This window comes from Botrytis byssoidea, assembly GCF_014898295.1.
Source record: "Botrytis byssoidea strain MUCL 94 chromosome Unknown BBYS_030, whole genome shotgun sequence".
NCBI lineage: Eukaryota > Fungi > Ascomycota > Leotiomycetes > Helotiales > Sclerotiniaceae > Botrytis > Botrytis byssoidea.
Window position 1 is genome coordinate 299548 of NW_024065871.1, and position 20047 is coordinate 319594.

The 20047-nt window shown below is 38.7% G+C and overlaps 8 protein-coding genes across 8 annotated transcripts; 5 read left to right on the plus strand and 3 right to left on the minus strand.

Moving 5' to 3' along the window:
- Nucleotides 1–1773: 1773 nt before the first annotated feature.
- On the plus strand, nt 1774–2622 carry EAE97_010794 (uncharacterized protein; the record flags this gene model as incomplete). The annotated part of the gene is made up of 1 exon (XM_038881309.1): nt 1774–2622. One exon carries the CDS (start codon nt 1774–1776, stop codon nt 2620–2622), a length of 849 nt encoding a protein of 282 aa, XP_038727927.1.
- Nucleotides 2623–3042: 420 nt separating this feature from the next.
- EAE97_010795 (uncharacterized protein) lies at nt 3043–4957 on the minus strand (the record flags this gene model as incomplete). The annotated part of the gene is made up of 2 exons (XM_038881310.1): nt 3043–4736; nt 4786–4957. The coding sequence occupies 2 exons, from the start codon at nt 4955–4957 to the stop codon at nt 3043–3045; spliced, it is 1866 nt and encodes a 621-aa protein (XP_038727928.1).
- A 703-nt stretch (nt 4958–5660) lies between these two features.
- Nucleotides 5661–7594, plus strand: EAE97_010796 (uncharacterized protein; the record flags this gene model as incomplete). The annotated part of the gene is made up of 2 exons (XM_038881311.1): nt 5661–5836; nt 5890–7594. The coding sequence occupies 2 exons, from the start codon at nt 5661–5663 to the stop codon at nt 7592–7594; spliced, it is 1881 nt and encodes a 626-aa protein (XP_038727929.1).
- Nucleotides 7595–8035: 441 nt separating this feature from the next.
- Nucleotides 8036–9459, minus strand: EAE97_010797 (uncharacterized protein). The gene is made up of 5 exons (XM_038881312.1): nt 9177–9459; nt 8899–8939; nt 8679–8815; nt 8422–8594; nt 8036–8298 (listed from the first exon to the last, which is right to left on the minus strand). The coding sequence occupies exons 1-5, from the start codon at nt 9238–9240 to the stop codon at nt 8120–8122; spliced, it is 594 nt and encodes a 197-aa protein (XP_038727930.1). The 5' UTR covers nt 9241–9459; the 3' UTR covers nt 8036–8119.
- A 2696-nt stretch (nt 9460–12155) lies between these two features.
- EAE97_010798 (uncharacterized protein) lies at nt 12156–13899 on the plus strand (the record flags this gene model as incomplete). The annotated part of the gene is made up of 8 exons (XM_038881313.1): nt 12156–12166; nt 12222–12235; nt 12289–12324; nt 12484–12642; nt 12691–12943; nt 12997–13052; nt 13101–13253; nt 13307–13899. 8 exons carry the CDS (start codon nt 12156–12158, stop codon nt 13897–13899), a joined length of 1275 nt encoding a protein of 424 aa, XP_038727931.1.
- Nucleotides 13900–14452: 553 nt separating this feature from the next.
- On the plus strand, nt 14453–14992 carry EAE97_010799 (uncharacterized protein; the record flags this gene model as incomplete). Its single annotated transcript, XM_038881314.1, has 1 exon — nt 14453–14992. One exon carries the CDS (start codon nt 14453–14455, stop codon nt 14990–14992), a length of 540 nt encoding a protein of 179 aa, XP_038727932.1.
- A 744-nt stretch (nt 14993–15736) lies between these two features.
- EAE97_010800 (uncharacterized protein) lies at nt 15737–17362 on the plus strand (the record flags this gene model as incomplete). Its single annotated transcript, XM_038881315.1, has 4 exons — nt 15737–16049; nt 16119–16229; nt 16292–16601; nt 16651–17362. 4 exons carry the CDS (start codon nt 15737–15739, stop codon nt 17360–17362), a joined length of 1446 nt encoding a protein of 481 aa, XP_038727933.1.
- Nucleotides 17363–17568: 206 nt separating this feature from the next.
- EAE97_010801 (uncharacterized protein) lies at nt 17569–18655 on the minus strand (the record flags this gene model as incomplete). Its single annotated transcript, XM_038881316.1, has 3 exons — nt 17569–17695; nt 17748–18023; nt 18072–18655. 3 exons carry the CDS (start codon nt 18653–18655, stop codon nt 17569–17571), a joined length of 987 nt encoding a protein of 328 aa, XP_038727934.1.
- Nucleotides 18656–20047: the final 1392 nt, after the last annotated feature.

Sequence of the window (20047 nt, forward strand, 5' to 3'; positions counted from 1 at the left end):
TCGTACTTGGGTAGAATGAGAGATTCAATCGAGTGAAAGACGCGGATGAATGGTAACTGCAAAAGAAGTAAAGAGAGACTGTAAATCAAATTGGCTCGAGCTTTGCTTGCGATTTCCTATCTAGGAACTCTTCTTTGATCCCAGGAAAATGAATTGATGTGATATCAAGGTGGCGGGTGAAATGAAGTGAATATGGAGATGCGATGAACCGGCAATTTGTGAGACTGCAGAAAGATCCAGTTTTCAGTTGATTAAGAATCGATAGCTAGTACAACGGTGTACTCCGCATAAAACGGTGTATGAAACTCAAATGATGATATTATGACATGAAATGCGAGTTGGAGTTGGAATTGGAATTGGCATTAACATTGAAATTATGTGTGAATGTATGTGATGTAGGTAATGTATGTAGATGTCGAGAGGAAAAAGAATAAATATATTTGTACAAGATACAATAGATATACAGTTCATGGGGTATATGAAGAGAGGAAAAGATTGGTATGTATGTATGTATCTGTCTGTATATTATTTCCCTCGAATTATTGATCAATATCAAGAGCAACGAGTACTGAGACTCCAGTCAATCTAATATAACTTAAATTGTAGAAACAACGAGAAGAAGCAAAAACAGGTGTGTGAAATCAATTGGAGTAAAAGAATGAAGATCAGTACCATTTCTCACATCGTATCGTATTATATTGCTCGTTCGTTTGTTCGTTTGCTCGTTTGTTTGTTTATATATATGTATGTGCTAGGGACTGTACCGTACCTCCGTATCGACTAGGGAATATATGTCAAGTTATTTTGCTTGTATTGGTGGTACAGAATGACTGACCCATTTTAAAAGGGCGGAAGGAGAACCAATGAAGCTATCACAAAAAACAGTCATCCGATCTTTGATTCAAGTTTTATATTAAATTAAAATACATAAGTTACATGAATATAGAAGTTGTGTGATTTGTGGATTTTGATGCATTTAATTATTGTGAATGCAGTGTGATAGTAGCAGTAGTAGTAATAGTAGCAGTAGTAGGAGCTTAGCTAAGAGCGAAGTTATCGACTAAGTAGGTATATATATATATATATATATATATACACCTCAACTTTAATCAAGCTACTACGTACATTCATTCTTTGCATCTATTTGCGCTTGTGACATCAAGACTAGACACTTCAGCTATACCCTTTTGGTCGAAAGGCATGTCTACATTCTATCCCACCATCTCATTTCTTCCGACTCTCAGAATAAGTCTCAGAATGAGGTGCATGTATGCTATGCTTTCCACGACATCTTGCTGCAAATCGGTATCACAGTGGCATTTCGAGCGGTGCAGACTAAAATGCGCATTCAAATATATTGCATCGACGGCTTCACTACATTTCTGAAAAACTCCTTCACTGTCCAATCAAAAATCTTCAAATTCGGTAGTTTCCGAGAACCAATATAGCAGCAAAGAACAGAATCATCACCCTTTCTCACTTCTCCGTTTGCAAAACTACAATCCTCGAGATAATGAGAATCTGAAGTCACTACGATGTATTGGGGTTTCAAATAATATTTCAATTACGTGTCGATCCTTTGGCTACTTCCTATCATAGCATAGCTGCTTCCCTATCATAGATGATAGCATGATGTCCTCCGGATGACTCATGTTTAGCCAACCCCCCCTATTATATAATCTGCTCGATAACCGATGTATTTCGCTGTATTCCTATTTGTAAAGTCGCACAATTTGTTCTTCAGTTCTTCAGCAGTTATCAAATTTGTTGAAGATGCCTACATCAAGCCCATCCACTACCCACCAGGAATCGGTTTCCACATACCTCCTTTATAACCGTTGGGCCGCAACTTACGACACAGACCACAACCCTTTACAAATTCTTGACTCTGCTCTCATTCCTTCTCTATTCAAGACGCTGTTTTTCATCCCGTCAGAAGCTCAAGATAGCATCACCATCACCGAATTAGGATGTGGCACCGGCCGGAATACTATCCGGTTCCTCTCACCACCTATTTCCAAAAAGATCTCTAAAATCCACGCTCTTGATCTCTCGCCCGCAATGCTTGAGATTGCTCGGTCTCATTGCAGCCTCTGCGTCTCGGAAAACGATAGCCATGTCCCCAGCATCCAATTCGACGAGTTCAATGCCCTCAATGTTCAATCCAAGCCCGAAATCTCGAGTTTAATCCAAGGACAAGCGAACATGGTTATTAGTACTCTCGTCCTTGAACATCTTCCCCTTGATACGTTTTTCTCGGCTGTGACCTTCCTACTAAAACCAGATTCGGATATGAATAACGGAAGGGTGTTAATCACCAATATGCACGCTGAGATGGGTAGATTGTCTCAGGCTGGATTTAGCGACGAAATTGAACGAAAGAAGACGAAAGTTAGAGGCGAAAGTTATGTCTATGAGATTGAAGAAGTGGTAGAGGAAGGGAAGAAATGGGGATTCCATGTCGTGGGGGAGGTGTTGGAAAGGACAGTAAAAAAATCTGATGTTGAGGAGGATGGCAGTGGATTAAAGCTAGGAACCAGGGGGAGAAAATGGATAGGAAGGAAAATGTGGTTCGGAATGGTTATGCAGAGGGAATACCAACAAAACAATTCAACACCGTAAAACAAATTGCTACTCACATAGTAAATGGTCTAGATTGTCAAGAAATCTAAATTTTGTCTCATTGAATAGTATTTATTCTGCTTTGTAGATCGTCAAGATATGTGCGTTGTCTATGAGCGAATCTTATTGAGGAACATAGCTGCCACCCTCAAAGTCTTCAAGATATTTCTTGGGCGAGACTCAGGAAGCTGTTGTACAAACGCCTTACGTCTGAATGGAAAGTACATTTGTGTACTGTCAATCGCCATATATTTTATACGGTTAAGGTTGTTGCGTCAACAAGCGAACGACAATCGAGAGGTTGAATATTATCGAGATCTTTGCAATCAAACATGATCTCAAACCATTACCACAAGCTTGTATGGTCTTTTCCCATAAAGATATCCGATCGTTGTCGAGTACTTGCCAGGCAAAAAATAATCACCTCGCTAGACTTGCTGTTGAAGTCGACTTTTCGTCTCCAAACCTCAACTTCTGCCATTTGTCCATATCTTCTTCACAAACTTGCCTTTGAAACTCCCTGGTTTGTACCCGCCGCTGCCTTTTCTTCTCACCACGCCTTTCCCTGAGCGTTTCCGCCTCTTCGGAAGTTGAGGCCTGTTTTATCATTTCTGACAAAACTACTATATCTGCATTTGAATCTTTCAAACTCCGTTCTTGCCACTCGTGGAAGTCCTTGTTCCAACCCTTGTCTACTTGGAAGTCCCACAACATCTCTATCATGGAGGCAACCTGTAAAACGCGGCCATCGTCTGAGTGCTGGCCCATGACTTGAATGCCAACAGTTGAAGGCACGCTCTGTTTTGAGAATTTAAAAGGCAATTTGCATGGTATGCTGATAGAGGGTATACCAGCAAGACTAGCAGGCACTGTGAATACATCATTCATATAAGCATCAACCGGTGTTTGGCGCTCAGTAATGTCTTGAACAGTTGGAGAAAGTGTGGGAGCTGTTGGACAAAGAATAATATCCACTTCTGCAGGGCCCAGTTTATCTTCAAGTGCAATGCCTTCTTCCATATCACTAAGATCAAATTGTTCTTCCGGGCGTAGGAAATTGGGCATGGAGAAGACACGGTCAAAATCTCTCTGAACCAACCGCCGAACCTTTTGTGCCTGAATAAAGTAATTGTCGATAGCATCAGAGCTCAGTGAATATGACCCAAGAAGAATCCGCCTTTTCACTTCGTCTCCAAAGCCAGCACCCCTGGTCTCGGAATAGAGGACATCTCCAGCCCCATCACTCGATTGGTCACGAGTTCCGTACCTTATTCCATCATATTTTGAAAGATTAGAGGAAGCTTCGGCTGCGGCAAGTACGTAATATGCTGAGAGGGCATGCTTTGTGTTAGGAAGCGACATGGGAATAATTGTACAACCTTCACGCTGAAGAAGTTTCAACATTCGTTGCCACGCCCATGAAACTTCCAAGTCCAATTCTGAGATATTGTATTCGATTGGAACACCAATCTTCAGCTCTCGAAGGTAAAATGGATCATGCGTAGGAGATATCTTTGTCTTACCGAAAAAATTCATGCGCTGCTCTTTGATACGGACTCGACTGGAGGGCTTGAGGCTCGTAGGATCCCGAGGATCATGGCTGCTCAATCTTGAAAAGATTTCGTTTATTCTACTTGCACTACGTGCTATTAACCCGACTGTATCGAGCGAATTCGCGTAAGGCACCACGCCAAAGCGAGATACAATGCCATACGAAGGTTTAAACCCTGCAGTGCCAGTGTATGCAGCTGGCAACCTAACTGACCCACCAGTATCTGTGCCAAGCGCCATATTAGTTGTGCTTGTTGCCACAGCCATTGCGCTTCCACCAGAGCTTCCTCCAACCGATCTCGAACGGAAAGGCTTGTGGTGACGGACAGCACCGAAATGTGAGTTTAATGAATGCGAACCCATTCCAAATTCATCCATATTCGTCTTCCCCGCGACATTTCCAGTGCCAATTTTGGCATCTTCCACCACAGAAGCATCAAAAGGACTCTGGTATGTTTCGAGAATACGAGATGCGCATGTTGTTGTTTCTGAAAGGGTCGCTATATTGTCTTTTACGGCAACAGCTCGCGATACCTTAGGAAGTAGTTTTTTGAGGCCATTTTCTTGTACCATTAGCATTTATCAATATGATCCAAGGAACACTTCCAATACCTTGCTTGTGAATGGGTAATTTTGACTTGTCATCAGCCGGGGGAATTAATCTTGGTTCTGATATGAAGGCATTCGTATCCTGGTGTGGATGCACTCTTGCTTCCTTAGCCTGCAGTTGGCCTCTGAACAGTTCAGAATTAAAAGCCTTCCGCCATCTGACAGTGCGTGCCATTACATGTAATATGGCGAGTCATATATCCGGGGAGTATGAACACACATGTAAATTTCGATCCATAATTCGACCAGAATTGACGGTTTTCGACTTTTGGAAGCTCTTGTCGGATAAAAAGTAAACAGTTTCCCCGATCGCCGACCTTCCGACCTCATGGGTCCCCCCGAGCCCCCTTACCTTGCTTACTGTAGAGTAGTAGCTCTCAAGGTTCTTGAAGGAAGCAAGAGAAGCTCCCCGCCACATGATTAAACAAGACAAGACAAGACAATCACTCTCTGCCTGAGACCCATACAAAGGTACCTAGGTAGGTTGGTTTGGTCTCACTATATTGACTATATTGGATATTAGTTTAGCTTATCAGACTACCTATCTATTGATCTATCTCTATCTCAATCTCAATCTCCATATTTACATATCTAAGCTGTCCGTCACTCGTCTGAATTTACCACCCTTCTTATAAGTACTGAGTGCATATCGTTCATTATCTATCTGAGAGGCATATTACCCAACTACCTATCACTTTAATAAGTGTCCGTAGTTTGGCACAAACTCACTTCACATACCCCAATGAGCTCGAGCAGCAGTCACTCATCATTTAGCATTCACTTCAACTTTCAGACTCCAAAATCCTGAATAGTAGTGCTCACTGTCTGGGACTTACTTTAACCCCCCATATACCATTGCTCATAATATCAAGGACATCATGGCGATGGCAAAGCATCTGTTGACCTTAACCGGTTTTCTCACATCTCTAGCAGCGGGTGTTCAACCTTCTGCGCCAGCTGCTATTGCGGCGCCTATGAGACCATTACAATGGGGGCAACTCAATTTCCTTCAAACTACAGATACTCATGGATGGCATGCAGGTCATCTACAAGAGTAAGTTAGTTTGCAAATCGGTGGAAGTGAACGGAGGCTGACTGATATCTCAGGGCCCAATACTCTGCGGACTGGGGTGATTACATATCATTCGCAGAGCAAATGAAGAAGCAAGCGGATGATAAAGGAGTGGATCTTTTGCTTGTCGATACAGGAGATAGAATCGAGGGAAATGGATTGTACGATGCATCAGAACCCAAAGGGCAATACACATATGACATTTTCAGGGAACAACATATCGACATCATCTGTACTGGAAACCATGAGTTATACAAGGCAGATGCCGCCGCTCGAGAATACGATCAAACTGTGCCAAATTTTAACGGAAATTATCTTGCTTCAAATCTCGACTACATAAATCCAAAGACCGGTGAACAGATTCCCATGGCAAAACGATATCGCAAGTTTACAACAAAGAATCAAGGGATCAAAGTGGTCGCGTTTGGATTTCTCTTCGATTTCAATAGAAACGCCAACAATACCGTTGTGCAAGAAGTCGAAAAAACTATTAAGGAAGAATGGTTCCAACAAGCAATTCGAGAAGATGCTGATTTGTTTGTGGTTATTGGACATGTAACTCTGGATGGGCCGGAGTACAAGGCCATTTACAAGGCTTTGAGAGATCAAAATTGGGATACTCCCATTCAGTTCTTCGGTGGCCATAGCCATATTCGAAGCTACGCCAAATACGATTCTAAGGCGTACGGAATACAGAGCGGTCGATATATGGAGACTGTTGGCTGGATGTCCATTGAAGGTATCAAGAAGAACGAAAAGAAAAAGATGTCCCAAGGAGATCACACTTCTAGTGCACAAGCCACTAAGGATGCCGAACGTACAGGCATGTCCTTCCAAAGAAGGTATATTGACAACAACCTTTTTGGCTATCATTTTCACACTGGGTTGAATGATACAACATTTCCCACTGAGCATGGCAAGAATGTCTCGAATTCTATCGCCAAAGCTCGGAAGGCCCTAAATCTCGACCACAATTTCGGTTGCGCTCCAAAGGATCTCTGGATGAGCAGAGCAAAATATCCTAGTAAAGACAGTCTTTTCTCGTGGCTTGGTGACGAAGTAATGCCTGATGTTGTGACCCGTCTCGATCGAAAAGATGTTCCAACAATAGCTATCACCAACACAGGTGCCATGAGATTTGATATTTTCAAAGGTGCCTTTACAAGAGATACAACCTTCATCATTTCTCCATTTGTTAGCAAGTTTATGTATATCAAAGACGTGCCAATCGCTGCAGCCGAACAAGTTCTTCCACTTCTTAACAGCGGCGGCAATATCTTCTCATCTTCGAATCTAGATATCAATAATCTCGCACCACCTGAACATCTCTCTTACAAAACGGATATCCTGGCGCCCTCCATACCCATATCCGATCTTCCACCGCTATCTAAAGCTCAATCTCCTCTCTTCTCATCCTCCTCAACCCAAAGGCCCGAGCTCATTCCTGGCTATACTACTAATGATGACAACGGCTCCGATGGAGATGATACAATTCATTCCCCCATCACTTTTCATCGTGTACCTAATTGTATCGAATCCCGCATTAATATCCTCTCCACCAGCTCAGATCCCGAGACTGTAGATTTAGTCTTCATAGACTTCATAAAACCATGGGTCCTGGTTGCATTGCGTTTTTCCGGGGCGGATTATACGGAGAAAGATGTCAATAGTTATAGAAATGAGACTCTGACGGAGTTGATGGCCGGGTGGATCAAGGAGAATTGGGGCCAGGATTGTTAAACTGCGTGTCTTCTGTTTTGAGAGTTTTTGAGGAGTTGTATTGCATGGCACAGGATTATTGCCTTCGGGTCGGGTGCATGGTGGATGGCGTTCTCGACACATATCTCTGTATTACAATGGGACTTGGATGGAAGTGGGACGAAGCCTCGAAAGTGAGATGATACCATCATGTTGTATATAGGTGCAAGCTTATAGAATATTCAACTTCGATTCAACAATGAGAAACCCTTGAATTTTGGATCATTTAGCTGCGCTGAGCTCATCCAATCGACTGAATCATGGAGAGGGTTCCTGGCCATTCTGGCATTGAATCCCTCAAGATTAGATCAAAATAATGGTATGGCATAGCTAATGAACGAACAATACAGCTGAGTGACACTAACAGCTTACATAAAAGCCATAGTTCACAAAAGTATCACGCAAACCCTCAAATTATGACTCTATTGACACCTGAATGATTCATACATACTTCTAACTATAGAGATCATATATACAAATCTATATCCTTCAATCTAATCTCACATCTCAATCCTTCAATCTTCCCATTCCTACTCCATCAAACAAGGGTAGCAAAAATGTGTCTAATCTTTCCTCGGTAACCATTAAATCACTAAATTTCTTCAGTGCATTCAAGTCGCCTTCTTTCCAGGTCTTTTCTCCGTTTTTGAGGGCCCATGGGTTTACGGCGCTAGAATCAGCGACGACTATGGTTAGAGTCAGTGGGTGAGCAAGTAGGTGAGCAAGTGGGTGAGCAAGTAGGACATGAAAGGGGAACGAGGGCGAAACCAAGTGTTGGGTAGGTTATAATCAATGAAAATAGTGCTCACGTGCGCGACGCAGGATGTTATCTGCGAGGATTAGACCGCCGGGTTTGAGGAGACGGGCTTGCGTAGAAGATGGGGAGGAAAGAGAGAGGATGAGGTCGAGATAAGCAGGGTATGAAGTTTTGTCGGCATCGATAAAGATCAGATCGTAAGGTTCTTGAAGGTTGGTGATCAAGCTTTTAATTTTGTGACAATTTTTAGAGAAAATGTCTATATATGTGTTGAGGGGCGATTGGAGGAAAGAGAGAAAGCGGACATACGATTCACGAGCGTCACCAACCAAAACCTCAAAATTATTGAGGTTATTTTTGGAAAATGTCTCGCGGGCAATTTCCGCGTATTCGGGGGAAAATTCAAGGCCTGTTACGTGACCTTCGGGACCGACGGCCTCAGACCACTAGAGTAGGTTTTAACATACATGACGCTCAAATGATGGCAGGATAGAGTGCAAGATCATCTTCAAGAAATGAGGAAACTTACTCCCATGGTAGAAAATCCAATGTAGGTTCCAATCTCTAGAACTAATTTACTAGAGTCAATACGTGAATACTTCCATAAACGCGGCAAATATAGCTTGAACTGGCATGGAGTATAGGGTCTTCGCGAATGTATTGAGCTCCCACTTGGTAACACGAAATCAAATGCTACCGGTCAAACGCATCTTGAAATTGAGGGCTAATATATATCTTATTCTCACACAATCCCACCAAGACACAGCAGCCATACTCGAGCTTTCAACAATATACAGAGTAACATACTTCTTTTGGCACCCATAGCCCTGGCCATAAAAATATGAAACTGTGCTTGGAAAGGCGAGATCATAAAATTGGCCTTTGGCTGAGTCGATCCCCAAGCATGATGGTCTAATATATATTGAGGAAGCTTGGTTGAATGTTCCAGAGAATATTGAGTAACCGCTTGAGAAACTTCGGGGTTTGGATAGAGAGCAGTGTCGTCTTCCTTTATCTTGTTGTATTCTTTGGGTGTGAAGATAACAGTTAAGCAGTAATTTTTTCTTGACTTTGCGTTGGCTTGCTTTCAAAATATTCAGAGATATAACACGAGAAAGAAAGACTAATACTATAACCTTATAACATAATTTATCAGCATATAGATTATATCAATATATAAGCTATTTTTATCTCAATTTATACTTTTCTTTTTCAATATGTGTTTTATTAATAATCTATAATAAATTCGAATAATCAAGAAGTCTGTATATTTCTTGTTATCGAAATTATTCAAAAATATAAAAAACTAAGTATTCAAAAAATTACTAAAATATATAATATCTTATATATAATATTATAATATAAAAATAATAATTTTATTTTTTATATAGAATATTAATATAAATTTTAAAATCTTTTGAAATTAAAAAAGAATATTATTATTGAATATATATTCAATATAAATTCAAAAAATAATTCATTTAAAATTAAGAGTATAGAAAATATAACGAATTATATTCTTAAATTGAAAAATATAAAATACATTAGAAAGCTTTAAGTGTACTGATTTATAAAATATTGAATCAAATTAAAAATATTTTTTAATTGTATTTATAATTTTCAAAAAACTTTTTACAAAAACTCTAAATTTATTGAAAACTAATTTTGATTGATTGCAAATATATAAATGAGATATAATGTTTTAAATAGAGATTTCTATAATTTTAATGAAATAAGCTTTATAATAAGAATTATAAATATAATAATAATTGTTATTAATATTAAAAGATATAATAGAAATAAATCAATATAATTAAATGATTGGGAATAAGCTATAACAATAATATATAGAAATAAAAAGAAGAAAATTATTTCTTTATTTCTAATAATTCAAAAAAAGATTCATCTCTTTAATTAATATATTAAAATCGATTTTCCTATAAAATAAATTATTAAATCTATATCTAATAAATACATAAATAATGAAATAGATTTAAAATAATTAAAACACTTCAAGAAGTATATTAAAAATCGAAAAAAAGCAAATATCGAATATTAATATTATATGAATATAAAAGTTACAAATTGAAATTATTTTAAAATTATTATAAAAAGAATAATATTAAATATACATATTTATTATTATATTTAAATTATTTAATTTAATTATTTAATATAAACTATTTTAGTAATCTAAAATGTTTATATAATAATCAAATTAATAGATTTATTAAAATATATGTTAATTATATTTTGAAGATTGAATTCTTTATAACTTTTAAAACTATATTTAAAGAATCAATCATTTCTCAAAATATAAAATCAGGATTTCGAAAAATAGATTTAATATTATTTAATTCTGATATTATATTTTCGAAATTAGATATTCAAATTTATATATCTACCCCTCCCTTTTTTAATTTAAATCAATAAATCTTTCAAATCTTTTATAATCTAATTAAAACTCTTTTTTAATTAATATTAATCAAATTCCTTTATATCTTCATTTGAAATTATATTAATTTTAATTAAAAATATAAAAAAATTAGCTTATAAAAAAATATTTTTGAATAAAGAGATTTATACACTCTGAAAAACAAAGAAAATATTAAATAAATATTGATATATATAAAAAACTTCATTATATCAAGAAGGAATATTTATTAAATAAAAAACTTTTGATATATTATCTTAATAAAAGATTGGTATTTAAGTTTAATATAATAAGCATTAAAATAAAGGGAATTCTAATAAAGAAATATTTTCTAATAAATATTATAGTAAATATAATAGATTCTAAATTATTAGATTTCTAATAATTTTAATTAATTGATATAATAATTGTTGAATAATTTGTATTTGAAAGTATAAATTAAAATGAAAGTGGCCCACATACTGATATGACTCACATACTGATAAATTACGTTATATAAAGATCTGATAAGATTACGTGTATGCGGGGTCTAGGAGACAAGGATCGGCTTGATCCAGATCACTCCGATTAGATACACGTGATAATCTTCCTCGGCTTGGTAGCCAGGGAGGTTGGGTTGATTGTCTGGGCGGTTCTCTGGTAGGAGTAGCTGAGAGTTGAAAGAATGCTTGGTTAGATTTAAGGAGGAAGCAAGTTTCGGTATAATACAAAGCACTCATGACAACCAGAATCAAGTCAGGAGATAAATAGAAGGAGATCGATTCAACATTAGCATATTGTAATCCGAGCTCAAGCAATGCATTGAGTGTCTTGGCTTTCTATAAAAGCACCAGGGTGGCTCGCCAATGGCAAGAAAGGGGCAAATTCAAAGGCGGAGGTTCCGTCTGTAGAATTAGCTTCGTGTTGACTCTTTTCAACAATTAAATACAATCCTTTCTTCAATCAAGTCAGTCAGGTCAACAGAATCAACCAAGTTGAAACTAAACTCCTTTTACCTACCTATCTAGGTAATAAATAAAACGCACCATTGATGAATTTTGCGGAGTCGGCAGTGCCAACAGGAGAACATCAATCTATCGAATGCGGCGTCGAATCTCATTGGTTAGTTCTAACCTACAAACAAACACTCTCACTTGCTTGTGCATTGGCCAACAAATGCAATCGCTAGCAACAATGCCAATGCTTCACGGCCACCTCCTTCTCATTCCCAACCCAACTTAATCCAACCATACTTGAACGTCTTCGACAACATCAGAATATATTTTTTCGTCTTCAAAGATTCACAAAATTATCTTCTTCATCCGTAGAAGGCCTTACACTATTATACTTTTCCTTTCATCGCTTCTACGACAATGACAACGAGGTACGTATCCGTTCTTTCACATGTAACTCTTCATTTATACTCACCGTTCAGATAGATTTCGAGTTGAGTGTACGTGTCCATAGCATATCGTCAACCAACTCGACCATTCTAATTCTATTCAGATGCACTTAAAACCCATCGACGAGATCAATTCATAGGTACCAACTTTCAATTTGCTTCTACGCTTCCACTTGTCATACTGCTGTGTAATTGAATAGCACACGACAGTATCGCGCGTGATCTTGGAAGTCACGATTTCCGCTTTGGGCAAGCGCTCCTAAAATGCTCTTACATTGGTTACTAACTCTCAATTAAAGAATGGATCAAAGGTTTATTAGCTGTACCGTTTGTTCTACATTCACAGCCAACCGGCGTATTCGAATCTAGAAATGGAACCATTGGTGAAATGGCAGAGATTGCCCACCGCCGTTATGCTGAAATCATGCAAGATGTTGAAGATATGATTGATGATCACAGTGAGTATAATTCTTCGTAACGCAAGCCGAGATACTAAAGCGGTCAAGTCGCCCATCAAAAAGTTGGCTTAGGAGGTCAATCTAAGTTAAAACTCCTGGTTCCCAGTATTGGTACATTTTTCACTCGACTACCACTGGCGGACGCTTTCAGGTATCAGGATAGAAAACGCTTCATTTCGTCGAGACGATTTGTTCCACCTTCTTTCAATGATATCAGGCTTATTTTAAACACCGCCCAGCTCATGGGTGTTACTTCTGCGGGATCGGTGGATTTAGCAACTTTTGATGGTGATGTTACATTGTAAGTCATGCTCTTCATGCGAGGTTCTCGGCTGTCTAACTAAAGCCTTGAAGGTATGATGACGGTAAAAGTCTTGAGCCTACCAACCCTGTTATTGAGCGAATAATCAGTGAGTCGTACTAGTCCACTTTGGATGATGAAATGCTTATGGCTGTAGATCTCATGAGCCACAATACCAAGATTGGAATTGTAACTGCAGCTGGGTATACTGAGGCTGAAAAGTACTATGGTAGACTTCATGGACTGTTGGAGGCAATCAAAGCTTCCACCATTCTTACGCCAGAGCAAAAGCAAAATCTTATCGTAATGGGTAAATTACCTTTCTGACACTCTCGTTCTCATTTATTTCTGACGCTCATTCAGGCGGCGAATCCAACTTCCTCTTCACCTATGACGCCAGTTCACCATACCTTTTAACCCATCACCACCGTCGCTCATGGATTTTACCCAGTATGTCCACTTGGACTCAACCAAGTATAACTGCTCTTCTTGACCTTGCGGAGTTCTCCCTTCGCGAGTGTGTTACCAATCTCGATTTACCTGCCATCATTCTTCGGAAAGAACGAGCTGTGGGTATTGTTCCTCGAGAACCGGGCTATAAATTTGCACGGGAGTCACTCGAAGAAACTGTATTAGTTGTACAAAAGAAACTCGAAATGTCGGAAGTCGGTCGTTCTTTGCCTTTTTGTGCTTTCAATGGGGGAAATGATGTTTTTGTGGATATTGGCGATAAGAGCTGGGGAGTGTTGGTCTGTCAGAAGTTCTTTGGTGGAAATGTCGAAGATGAAAGTCAATGGATCAAAAAGGACAAGACTTTACATGTTGGAGACCAATTTTTGAGTGCCGGAAGCAATGATTTCAAGGCAAGAGTTGTTGGTACTACGGCTTGGATTGCGAGTCCCAGGGAGACGGTGGAATTGCTGGACGAACTAGGAGAACTGATTCGGAAGGATTAGACTCGTGGACCGGGTAATTTCTGATCGAACAATTTGAGACTTATGAAGTTTGGTTTGCATAAACGGTAGCATTTTTTGTTTTGTTTTCATGAGAGCCGGACTCTGGGTAGTAGCTAGTTTGGATTTCTAGAAATTAATACTTGTCACATTTGGTGTCTCCGCATACCCGAAATCAGCATCAATACGTGAATTTTGATATCTGAGGCGACTATTGGGGAATAATCAGTTATCAGTCTGGATATTCTTTGAACACCAGGTCGGCGAGGAAGCTAATTGAAACGGTGGAAGGCCAGGCTGGGGCTAATGGCCTATAATCAAGGAAAAATAACAACTTTAGGGGGATCAAGTAATGAGCACATGATCGACTATCGTTGTCAAGAGCTTTAGGTCCTCTACTAAAAGCAATATCGTATAAGCTACAGTACGATCGTTTACAACTACCAACTTAGTCAAACTTTATTGTTCGAAGATAGTTGGCAGATTACCCGACAATATTTCACAAACAAACACACTCATCTGCAAATTCTATCTGCAAACCTCAAATTCTGTAAGCATGATTTCTTTCTGGAAGAATTTATTCCATCGCAAGAAGGCTTTGGGCTCAATAGAAGCACCTCCACCCTACAACATCACAAATCCTAAATTCTCCGCAGCTGCCGAAACCTCCGCTCAATGGTTTAAACCCTCTCATGATGTGAAGGATCAATCCTCCGCGGCCACCCAAACCCATCCAAGCACTCCACCGCATACGTTTCCGCGTATTCATATAGTCACAACGAACACCCGCCCGAATATTACTTCGCAAAGTATTCCACAATGGAATTGGAACCATGCCGAATGTCGATTATGGATATACAAAATGTTGACTGATATGTGCGGCAGATCAGAAGAACATTCTTACGAGCTGGCCATGATGTGGGAAGGCTTTGGCCCGGCATTATTTATGACTGAACATAGTACATGGCAGAAGTGGTTGGGGCCAAATGACGGAATATCAATTCATAGTGTTATTATGGAAAACTTGCGGTCAGAGGGAGCGGTACCAAGTAGCCTAGCAATTAGGACTAATGACCCGAATTGTACTGATATTTGATGAAATCTGAGTTGTTCTGGGAAACTTGAGATATGTTAGGAGCGGGAAGCTTGAGAATGCATAAACGAGATGTTTAAATTTCGACATGGGACTTAAAGGCGCCGTTAGAAGATAGCTGAGAATGTGGTTGCACGGATCTATATCCACTCATTCCTAATTTTTCTATCACAACCACAAGCAGAAGCGCAAGCCTCAGTGAGAGGAGATGGGAAGGATAAATGGCAAGTAGGCAGCGAGGACACAGAGAATGGAAAAGAAAAAAACGGCGAGAAGCAGAAGGAGATTAGAGAGGTTGAAAGCAATGAGAATGAGAGGAGAAGTCAAGAGTGTTCAATTTCAGTGTCACAGTTGTCAAATAATGCGAATTTGAAAACTGCACTATTGATAGTTCAATATTAATCATTTTCTCCTCCGGAAGCATCAGACCCTCCCTTTCCATTTATTATATGGGATATCACATCGACACCAGACATCTATGTTTTTGTTTTTCCAAACGAATAACATGTACAAAATACCGGTAATCTTCCTGTAATATGATACTGTCTGACAACTAAATATCCACATATGTATTAGTCGTTGAGTGAAAATTCCATTCACGTGCTCGGCTCCGACGTGACGGTCATTCGCACCCACTCTCGTTAACACCACTAACTCCGAGACTTGAGCCTTTATCCATACCTCGTCGTCTTCTCCCATTCATCTCACAAGTGAGACAGCCTGATATTGCAAATAACATCAATAGCTATGCCCTTCGAATTTATCAATAATGCAACGATCAATCATGCAGTCCGAAAACGCATTCGAAGTCACGTCGCTTTGGGAAGGAATGCTGGAAAGAAGCTCGTCCGACCGTCGAGAATGAAATCAAACGAAATGAAACATGTAGTCACTTCCGCTTGTAGATATTTGAGAAGTGCCCAAAATGGCTCGAGTCATCTAGAACAAAATGAGTCGGAGGAGAAATCCACTTATGAGATCGAACGCCCGGTTGGGGATAACATCCCCTGTCTTTCATTTCCACATCACTCTTTCGAAGATAAGCAAATCATTCAGAGAAGTACGGCGACACCTATCTAGTGATACTTTCTTTGATGGTAATTATTGCTAATCTGAGTTGATTGCGCAGCTTTTTCATTCATAAGCAGTATAGGATACCCTGCGGAATTGAGCAAGGCTCTTATTAAAACTCGGTCATCCACTTCGGTATTCGTCCAATTCATGCTTTTAGATGAAGCATGTAAGCTACACCTACTCTGTTCTTAGACACCAAAACAATATCACTAACTCATTATCTCCCAGGCTTACACTGCGGTGTAGCTGTATCGGTCACGGCTCTCAATAGTCTCGTCCTAAATCGAGAAGATCCAAAGATAGCTATGCATCATCTTTCACTTGCATTTCACTTGATTAATGAAAAACTATCTGGAAACGAGGCCGCATCTGATACTACTATTGCGGTTGTGTTGACTATGTCACATTATTATAGGTTGCAGGGTCAAGTCATCCAGGGCCTTGTTCATCTTCAAGGACTCGAAAGAATGGTTAAGATGAGGGGTGGCATCTCAAATCTTAGGAGGGAGCAGCCCACTCTTGCTCAAAAAATATTCAGGTAAGTAATCAAGAGCTCTTTGCATGATTAATGTTGATATGTGAGATAGAGCTGATCTCGAACATTCTCTCCATTCTGGCACCTGCACACGATACACCGTTCAAGACATTGAATCCAATGATACATTCTGCGCACATGAGAGCAGGAATCTAGATTTCTACAAAAACAAGGCAATATCCTGTGCATTAGTTTCATTACCACTGAGCACCGATCTCCTTACTCTTCTGGTAGATACTATCAGTTTCACTCTGTTGCTAAATGATGCCGTTGTCGGAACGGGTCCTCCTTTGGGTGGTCACAAGCTTCACAATACACTTCTTTTTCTTGGATATCGTCTACTGTCCTTGTATCCTCTAGGACATTGCCGTCCTAAAAGCTCTCTGGAGAATGCAGTTCACTTAGGCCTAGTGTCATTCATCTCGACATTCATGCGTGGACTTGATGGAAAAGTCCCAGTCAATCCGTTGTTGGCTAGTTTGCTTAAATTATCCACACAAGAACTGTCTAAGAGACAATGTGGATCTCCAGAGGCGTTACTCTGGCTATTACTTATGGGAAAGGCTTCAATCTTCGAAAGTCTTGATGACACTTGGCTAGCTTCGGATATAAGCCAAACTATGCAAGCTCTTAATCTTCAAAGTCAAACTGATGTACAAAGAAAGCTGGAAAGCTTTCCTTGGGTCTATTCCTTGCACGATAAAGAGGTCAGGTCATTACTGCAATCGATTGAAGGGTCTCATTCCGATGCTTCGACCGCTTAGAGACCAGGATTTAATTCTTATAGTGACATGTGGTAAAACTCTTCAGGCATTCAGTAAAATTGGAGGTTGTTGAGTGGAAAAACTTATGTGGGGAGAAGATTGATCTACTGTTGATACATATGATCAGATGCATCATCAACCAAAGAGGGAAGCTACATAAGTACATGGAAAATAACTAGCACTAAAACCGAGTAGTTTCAAAAGCTTCATCTTTTGAATATCTTCTCTACACTTCCAGGCTCAATCGTTTCCAGCTCCTCTGCAATAGCGTCCCAAACAATCTTCTGCGATTTCCTGCCATCCAAGTCAGTTACCCAACTAGGTATTACATTCCTTGGTCAATGTGTCAGCATAGTAACAGAGTATGGCTACGATTCAAACGTACTCGGCAATGGTACAGGATTCCAAAAGACACCCATGACTATCTTCGCCCACAACTGCGCCGTACAATAATGTTCGACTGCCATCTTCGGCAGTTCGCCCATATTGCTCCTTTTGCTTAGCTATTCTTTCACGAAGTCTGGGGGGGACGCTGCGGCTAAGATCGGTCTTACAAAGACCGGGGCACACTAGATTTATGACAACTCCAGTTTGTTGAAGGGGAAGAAGACCAGTAAGATGGCGGATTGCCATTATCTCAAGGAGCTTAGACAGTGGATACCTGATTGAATTCTGTTAGTCTATATCAAGCAGCCTAGAGATAACTTACGCCTTTGGAGTCATCTCTTCCGTATTCGAATTCACTATTGGGTCATCCTTGATCTTCATCCAGTCCTCCCCAAAATCAAAACCGACTCTACTCGTTACGATAACCAAATGCGGTAAGATTCCGAATCGCTCCCCAGACTCCTTCAATTTTGGAAGCAGCAAGACTCCCAATAGTATAGTGCTGATTACATTAACTGTAATTGTAAGCAGATGTCCCTCTTTGATGATTCTTTCTCCTGAAGCTACCCCAGCATTCTCTATCACTGCATCAATTCTATCAAATTCCTCCATAACTCTTTTCCCAAAAGCTATAACAAAAGCGTATGAAGATAGATCAAGCTCCCAAACTTGAGCTACACCAGAAATCCCGGTTGATGATTCAATATCAGTCAGAGCGCGAAGGCCGGAAGATGGGTCACGTACTGCCATAATCACGGTGGCAGAGCCTAGTCGAACAAGATGCCTGGCAGCTTCAAGCCCGAGGCCGGTGTTGGCGCCAGTAACAATGTAAGTACGGCCTCGACACGTCTCGGTAGTAACGAGGAGCGGAAGATTGTGGGGTTGAGTCGCAACTGCAGCTGTCATGTTGTCTCGGGAATAGTCGTTGAGTAGTGGTGAGTGATGAGCAAGATACTTATGCTCCGGTATGGGTGGTTTGTGAATGAGATTGTTCTTGATGATTTGAGTTCAACCAAAATTAGAGGGTGGACAGCATGTTTTATAGCTTTTTCTCAAATCGTTTTTTCCCAGTTGTTTTTTCAACGCCCGAGTGAATAGCACGCATTCTGATGGGATCATTGCCATGACCAGCGACCGGGCTTTAGCAAAATCCGTGAAAATTGATCTCTAAAATCCGAGATATGAAGCTCCTGCTACAAATGTTGATGTACATAAGAGCTCAATTTGAGAAATTGGCATCCACGCATGGATGAGCCGCAGAAGCGAGTTAATGAGAGAGTAGTTTCCCTATTTGTATATTCCGAAGCGACGAGTTTGATTCTCCACTCTTGTAACCGATATCTCTACTACATGTATGTCCCTATTATATGTACAATTTTGAAAATATTGATATTATAGCTTTGAATATCGATAATATAGCTTTAGAGGTTTGTATAAAGTTTGTATTAAATTATTCAAAAAAGATTCAAATCTTTAAATATATCCAAACAACTAATTTCTTTAAAATTAATTATTATATATTTTCTGATAGTATAAAAATTAAATTATTTTAAAAAAACAATTTTTTTAATATAAAACAAATACTTTTTAATAATCAAAAAGAGATTTTAATTAATCAAATTAATAAATTAATATAAAGATCTATTCCTTTTATAAATTATATAAGTAAAAATCTTATAAAAGAAATTCTAAATAAAAAAGTAGAAAAAAACTAAATTAACAATTTTTTTAAAAGATATTCAATATATTTTAAAAATCAATATTTCTATTATATTAATAATTTATATATAAAAGCTAATAATATTATTATATTTGATTACTTTTATAATCTAATTCGAGCTATTTTCTATTATTATTAATATTTATTATCTAAAATATTTTTGTTAATATCTTTCTTTGTTTAATTTAATTAATAAAAGTAAATAAATATAAAATATAATATATAATCGAAAGATATATATAATTGAGATAAGAATAATCTTATAATTAATATAGGGAGGATTATAAAAAGAATAATAAGTGCTAATATTTATAATAAAGGCAGAATAAAAAAAGCTAAGTAAGATAGATTAAAAGAGTTTATTACTCTATTAGCAGCTATATATATTAATGAAATAACTCTTCTTTTTGTTTTTATTTATAAAGAAGATTCAAAGGATCTATAATATATATAAATTCAAAATGTAGAGAAAAAGAATAAAGTTTATTTTGGAGTTTTAAGTAATAGGTAATTATTGAATACTTTTGGTCTATATTAGCTTATAAATGTATTTAATTTTGTTATATATCGAAAAGTAG